A 7,530-nucleotide genomic window follows, 5' to 3' on the forward strand; every position below is an offset into this window, starting at 1 on the left:
ACTGGAGTTCAGGGAGAAAAATGACTTCCACAGTCACACTACTAATAAGTCAGAATGTGACTCCAAAATCTGTCTCCAAATCTCATGGTCTATCTAGTGTACCACAGCTGTGTATGTTTATAGGAATGACAGTTAAATATTAACTATATAAAGAGTATCTACTATGTACCCAACATTGGGCTAGATGTGAGTGGAGTTATCAAAAGTTCTGCAAATGACAAGGCTGTCCTTAGGACACAGATGTGTGTCAAATTCCACAAAATCATTTGAAATGCTAGATGAGCCCAGGGGAGAGGAGAAGGTCACTGTGAGCTAGACACCTCAGGAGGAGGTTCTGAGAGGAAAGTAGGGCAGGGGCTAGAACTTAAAGGATGGCGAGGACTTAGCTAAGTGGGCAGATGGGCAGAACATTTCCAGGAAGCCAAAATGATGGCAGAGGCTGATTTTTCTTTTCTTTTTCTCTGGATAGCTTGAGCACCTGTCACTCCACAGATGCTAGCTGTGTGGAGCTCTCTTCTTTCTTACAAGTGAGTCAGGCTTTAAAAGAGCTGTTTTGTTTGCCAATGTCTTGGGGGACACAGGAGTACAGCATCTCTGTGAAGGTCTGCAGCACACAAAGGGTATAATTGAGAATCTTGTGTAAGTGTCTGCTTGTCCTTGTCCTTCTCATGGGCCTTGGGATTTGAGAGTCAGTGGGACACCCTGCTGCCATAGATAACAGCCACCTTGTCTTCCTCATCCCTCTAAGCTTTCTGAATATTCCCTCTCTGCAGCTTGTTGTGAACCCCTTGCCCAAGTCCTGAGCTCCACCCGGAGCCTGACAAGGCTGATTCTGATTAATAACAAAATTGAAGATATGGGACTGAAATTGCTCTGTGAAGGATTAAAACAGCCTGACTGTCATTTAAAAGATCTGGCGTAAGTATTGTGGACTATAGCCACGGGCAAAGTTTCCTGATGTTTCAGCAACTCCCAAAATTAAATGAGTATTTTTTGGCCTGGTGAATAAATCTCCAAGGAAGCAGTAAATGAAGAACCAAATAATTTACAGGGAATAAATCATTCTTTCTCCACAGTCTCTCCCTGGCCTTGGCCCAAGGGAATTTTTTTTTTCCATGACACTCTGATTTCTTAAGTTGTTGTTTTTTTTTTTTTCTAATGGGCAAACACAATTCTTAAAGTGACCTAGGGCAGATGCAATGATGCCAGCCTTCTCTACCTTACTTCCTGGCAGGTTGTGGACCTGTCACCTGTCTGGGGCATGTTGTCAGGATTTGTGCAATGCACTCTACACCAATGAACACCTGAGAGACCTTGACTTCAGTGACAATGCCTTAGGGGACGAGGGCATGCGGGTGCTGTGTGAAGGGCTGAAATGCCCCTGTTGTAAACTACAGACTTTGTGGTATGTGCACAGGGACTCTGTCTACTGGGCCTCTATTCTAGACTGTATTTGAAAGGGAGGGCCACTGGGAACTTGTGATAAAAGCGATTACTTTCTTGAATCTTCGATCACTCACAGGTTAGCAGAATGTCATCTCACAGATGCATGCTGTGGAGCCCTCGCCTCTGTCCTCAACAGAGATGAGAACCTAACATTGCTAGACTTAAGTGGAAACGACCTCAAGGATTTTGGAGTGCAGATGTTATGTGATGCACTGATACATCCAATATGTAAACTTCAGACATTCTAGTAAGTCACTGGCGAGGGAAGTGGAAGGGAAGGGGTCAAGACAGGCATATTGGGTTTGGTCATAGCCCATTGTAGTGAGGAAAGAGAAGAAAAGCTGAGGGCAGGCCAAGCCTACTTTATCTTACTAGTAAAGTAAGTGAAATTGCCAATAGGCCTATCCTCCCTGGACATGATCAGGGAGAGGCAAAGGACGGTCTTCTCTGTTATCAACCTGCTAAAGGAAGTAACATGGTGTAAGAAAAAGAACATAGGATTTAGGATTTGCTAGGTTTGGCTTAAATTCTAGGTCTAGCATCTACTAGCTATCTGACCATGCTTGCTTAATGTTAGTATCCTTGTCTATAAAATGGTGATAATGCTAGTACCTGACTATCTGGGGTTAACATAGGCATTGAATTGAGACTGCAATTATGAATGTGCCTAGTACAACCCCTTTGCACATAGGAGGTACTTTATAAATGTTGCCCTCTTTCCATTTCCACTTCTAACTGCTAGAGGACTTGAGGTATACATTTTGAGAGTCTTCCAACACTCAAGGGATGAAGCTATAATGGTGCAGTTACAGAGGATGGAGGTCTTGGCCCTCTCTGGTCAGTGTCTGTCTGTCAGCTCAGCAGGCTGGCATTATACACAAAGTAATTCTTAATTAAAATACAGCAGTGCTCTGTTGGCAGCTAACCAGTGACCAAATGGCCGTTCGTTTCTGGCATTCAGAACTGGAACATATAATGGAAAGTAAAGGCCGAGTGCAAAAATTCTACATTCCAAAGCCAATTTGATGGATAAATGAGAACAGCATAAAAGCCTGATTACGAGTCTGGCTAAAACAGAAGCTGGTTCTCTACTAGCCAGGTGAAGTCTGTTAGTTTTGAAGGCCCAAGAGTGTGGTGATTCCTACCCAAGCAAAGGGAATTATTTACAACATGATAAGCCTCAGAGGTTAGGAATGTCTGTGGTGTCTTTCTCAGAAAGAAGTGGATGGAATCTTTATTATCAACAGGCTGAAATAAGCTCAACAATCAACCTTAATGTTTCTTTAAATGTAGAGTAATTTAATGTGGTAGCATTCCACAGTGTTGATGCTATAATAAAGTTCCTAAGTAGCAGAAAGGAGAAATCATTTTGTCAGTGATGGCATGCCATTTTTTTTAATTGTAAGTTGTTGTGGCATTTCTTATTTTGCTCATGCTTTGTCTTTTAACCAATACACTTCCATTGTGTTTTCAGTCCAACCTTCAAACCCTTAAAATTGTCAATCCAGTTGATAGTAGTGTGCAGTAATAGCTCTGAGTACAAAATAAAGGACACACACATACAAAGTAGACACAATTTGCTGACTTCAAATACATTTTAAATGTTAGAGTGTATATCAGACAAAACTGAAGTCAATATAAATATATGCTTACCCAAGTAAAGTGAGTAGAATATATAGATCATTTAGTGTGGTGAGTTGGACAGGAATAAATCCAGGAGAGTCTCCTAGAAGGGGTAGTCGTATCTGAATATTGGAAAGGTTGGAGGAAGGTTATTTTCTAAGACCTGCTTGAGTGCAGGGTCTGAATCCTATTCCTCACCTTATTTTCCCCTGTAAACTTCCTGGCACAGTGCTTTGCATATAGTAAGTACATATAGAAGATCAGTTAGTAATTTGGGGTCAAGGCAAGGAGACAGTTAATGATATGTAATAAAAACAAAAAAACAAAACAAAAAAACAGGTGTCTTGGCTGGGTGCGGTAGCTCGTGTCTGTAATCCCAGCACCTTGCGAGGCCAAGGCAGGCGATCACCTGAGGCCAGGAGTTTGAGACCAGCCTGGCAAACATGGTGAGACCTTGTCTCTACTAAAAATACAAAAACATTAGTAGGGCGTAGTGGCCCATGCCTGTAATCCCAGATACTTGAGAGGCTGAGTCAGGAGAATCGCTTGAACCCGGGAGGCGGAGATTGCAGTGAGCTGAGATCATGCCACTGTACTCCAGCCTGGGCGACAAAGTAAAAATTCTGTCTCAAAAAGAAAAAAAAAAAAAAGCAACAACAGGTTTTTTGACATTCAGAAGGTCAAGTGAAAAGAAGAGGAGGTTGCCTCAAAGGGGAAAAAAAATACTAATGTTTATTCATTCCATAATCATTCCACTTGCTGAATATCTCTTATGTACCAGACAAATGTGCCAGGTGCAGGGGAGACAAGAATAAATAAGATAGGAGACATGACCTGTGCTCTTCAGGGGCCAGTGGTCTTAGTAGTAGAGACAGGCACATAAATTGATTAATGCAATGACACACTCATGAGCTATTAAGAGAGCCATGGCAGGATACAATCAACCTAGCCCAGGAGGGTCAGGGAAAGCTTCTTGGAGGAAGAGCCACCTGAGTCGAGTCTTAGGACTGTAGCTAGTGGCAACGGGGGTAAAAGTGGAGAAGGTAGTCCAGACTTAGGCGATAGCATGAGCAAAGGTACGCAGACGATAAATAGCATGGTTTACGGTACTTGATTGGGATAAGGTTGGGGTATCTCTAGGAACTTTGGTATTGCTGGAGCATAAAGTGCAAAGCAGAGTATGTCAAGAAATGAGACTGGGGAGTTAGTCAGGACCTTGTATGCCATGTGTGATGAGTAAGACCTGTTAGCAGAATTCTCAATACAAGTTCAGTCATCTCTTTTTCTCTCACATGCCCTAGTAGTAGTACATTTTGAGGCATCTCCTCACCCCAACTTTCTAAACTGGCCCCAAAGATGGGGCCAGTTTTGCTTTCAAAGCTAGATGGAGAAGCCTTCTACTGTTGCTGCTATTTCTCACTGCCACATCGGGTTGATCTTGAGAACTGACCCTACACAGTCCAACAGAAGCTTGGTGACTGGACAGAGATGCCCTGGCTGGTCCAGCATCCCTGCCAGCCTTGCCTGCAGTGGCATTACACTTGGGCTGCAGAGTTACAGGTATCTTAGTCTTCACCCAAATGTGCAGCTGTTGTTCTATGAAGTACCATATATGTCATGGTGGCTGGGTCTAGAGAAGCTCCTTTCATCAGCCACAGGTACATATGTGGTGAAGCCTGGCCTTGCCCATAAAGATGTAGGCCCTTGATTTGAGCCAGGGATACTACTTAAGTCTTCTTCTTCAAGGTAATTTTATTTCGGAGTCTTCGTGCCTTCCCAGGCACAGGACTTTGGATGAAACGCTGTTCCTCATCTTGATACATATTCCTAATTCTAAATTTGGAAAGAAGAGGTTGTAGGTAACTGGTCTCTTAACTCCCAAAAGACCTCTGGGCTTCCTAAGCAAATTGATCCACTTTTTCCCCAACAGCGAGTTCTACTTATCAGGAAGCAAGACAACTTTTGCTAAATCACTCAAAAAATTCTAAAGGTCTTGTTACACTTCAATGGCATTAAATGTCTACTTACCCTACAATTACATAACTAACAGGGTCACTCATTTCACTTTGCTAGATAAAGATTAGCTTCTATCCACTAAAAACTAAAAGTGATACCTTGCTACACATTTGAAAGAGCTTGTACATTCTTTTGTAGTCAGTGGGTTTTAATCATGGTTACACATACTGAGTTTGAAGGGTGGGGTGGGAGGCAGATGCTCAAGAAGTTTTCTAGTAGGTAGGTGGTTGGATGTAGGAGTGTGCCCTGGGAAGTGATCATCCACAAAGAGGTGATAGCTGAATCTATGAAAGTGCATGAGATCTACTAGGAAAAGTGAGAAGAGAAAAACCTCTCTGGGGAATAAGCCCTAGACAACACCAATTTTAAAGCGATGGATATGGAAAGGAAAACTTAGGAAGAGAACCAGGAGAGAATGGTGTCCTGAAAGCTAAAGAAGAAGTGAATTTCAAGGAAGAAGTGCTCAACAGTATCAAATGCAGCAGAGAGATCCAATAGGATGAGCACTGTGAAGTGTCCACTGGATTTAGCAATTAGCAGGTCATGGAAGACCTTGTCAAGGGCTGTTTTAGTAGTGTGGTAGGGCTGGAAACCATATTGTAGTGACTTGAAGAGATAGATAATAAGCAAATGGAGAAAGAGAGATGAGATTACCTTTAAAAGAAGTTTATGAAAAGGAGAATAGATTCGGGGTTGTAGCTAGAGGCAATTGTGGGACTGGAAGAAGCAGGGATTTGTTTTTTTCCTTTTTTGCCTTGTTTTGAGACAGGCAGATTTGTAGGCCTATAGAAAGGAACCCATAGAGAGGAAGAGGTTGCAGCTACAGGAGTAAAAACTAATGGACTAATGGAGCAGGGCTTTGGACAAGGCAGGGAGGGACAGGAGTGATATTTCAAGAGAAAGAGTTAAGAATTTTATCTTTCATCTTTTGAGACTCAAGGAAAGGTGCTAAGGCTGGAGGAGGAGGTAGGTAACTGAGTGGATGAAGTAACTCAGTGGTGCCATGGAGCAAGTGTGAATTGGAATCTTATCCATGGGAATAGGAAAGTTACTGTAGGCATCTCTTGGCTTGACTTAATGCAAGATTTTTTCCCTTTTTCACAGCCTTGACACAGATCCTTTACGTGAAGATGCATTTAGAAAGATGGAAGTTTTAAAAATGAGCAAGCCTGGAATCTGTTGTCTGAGAGAGTGCTTGATATAATTTCAGTTTTCTTAAATTTATTGAAGCTCATTTTATGACCTATCATATGGTCTATCTTGGAGAAAGTTCCATGTGCTGTTGAATAGAATGTGTATTCTGTGGTTGTTGGATGGAATGTTCTGTATATATCTGTTAAGTCCATTTGTTCCAAGGTATAGTTTAAATCCATTGTTTCTTTGTTGACTTTCTGCCTTGATGACCTGTCTAGTACTGTCACTGGACTATCGAAGTCCCCCACTATTGTTGTGTTGCTATGTATCTCATTTCTTAAGTCTGTTAGTAATTGTTCTATAAATTTGGGAACTGCAGTGTTAGGTGCATTATGTTTAGGATTGTGATATTTTCCTGCTGTCCAAGACTTTTTACCATTATATAATGTCTCTCTTTGTCTCTTTTAATGCTGTTGCTTTAAAGTTTGTTTTGTCTGATATAAGAATAGCCACCCTGCTTGCTTTTGGTGTCTGTTTGCATGAAATGCCTTTTTCCACCCCTTTACTTTCAGTTTATGTGAGTCCTTATGTGTTAGATGAGTCTCCTGAAGGCAGCAGTTGGTTGGTGAGCTCTTACACATTCTGCAGTTCGGTATCTTTTTAAGTGGAGCATTCAGGCCATTTACATTCAATGTTAGTATTGAAATATGAGGTACAGTTGTATTTATCATGCTCTTTGTTGCCTGCATACTTTGATTTTTTGTGTTTGTTTTTTATTTTTACTTTTTAACTTGTATTTTTGTTTTATAGGTCCTGTGTGATTTATGCTTTAAAGAGGTTCTGTTTTGATGTGTTTCCAGGACTTGTTTCAAGATTTAGAGCTCCTTGTAGCAGTTCTTGTAGTGGAGGCTTGGTAATGGTGAATTCAGCATTTGTTTGTCTGAAAACGACTGTATCTTTCCTTCATATGATACTTAGTTTTGCTGGATACAAAATTCTTGGCTGAAAATTGTTTTATTTGAAGAGGCTGAAAACAGGATCCCAAACCCCTTCTAGCTTGTAGGGTTTCTGCTGAGAAATTTGCTGTTAATCTGATAGGTTTTCCTTTGTATGTTACCTGGTGCTTCTGTCTCACAGCTCTTAAGATTCTTTCCTTCGTCTTAACTTTGGATAACCTGATGACAGTGTGCCTAGGCAAAGATCTTTTTGCAATGAATTTCCCGGGCGTTCTTTGTGCTTCTTGTATTTGCGTGTCTAGGTCTCCAGCAAGGGTGGGGAAATTTTCCTTGATTATTTCCCCAAATGTGTTTT

At 41.5% G+C, this 7,530-nt stretch overlaps 1 protein-coding gene across 1 annotated transcript; it reads left to right on the plus strand.

Moving 5' to 3' along the window:
- The first annotated feature begins 1,199 nt into the window (after positions 1-1,199).
- On the plus strand, positions 1,200-7,214 carry LOC703634 (ribonuclease inhibitor-like). The gene is made up of 3 exons (XM_015127969.3): positions 1,200-1,405; positions 1,523-1,693; positions 6,190-7,214. Exons 1-3 carry the CDS (start codon positions 1,200-1,202, stop codon positions 6,287-6,289), a joined length of 477 nt encoding a protein of 158 aa, XP_014983455.2. The 3' UTR covers positions 6,290-7,214.
- Positions 7,215-7,530: the final 316 nt, after the last annotated feature.

The sequence above is a fragment of the Macaca mulatta genome, chromosome X, assembly GCF_049350105.2.
Source record: "Macaca mulatta isolate MMU2019108-1 chromosome X, T2T-MMU8v2.0, whole genome shotgun sequence".
In the NCBI taxonomy this organism is placed as follows: domain Eukaryota; kingdom Metazoa; phylum Chordata; class Mammalia; order Primates; family Cercopithecidae; genus Macaca; species Macaca mulatta.

Excerpts from the sequence above, each read along its gene's own strand:
- LOC703634 (XM_015127969.3), top strand. The coding sequence starts at position 1,200 with ATGATGCCAGCCTTCTCTACCTTACTTCCTGGCAGGTTGTGGACCTGT. Across the intron at positions 1,406-1,522 it reads TGTAAACTACAGACTTTGTG|GTTAGCAGAATGTCATCTCA; the intron begins GTATGTGCACAG and ends GATCACTCACAG. Across the intron at positions 1,694-6,189 it reads TGTAAACTTCAGACATTCTA|CCTTGACACAGATCCTTTAC; the intron begins GTAAGTCACTGG and ends CCTTTTTCACAG.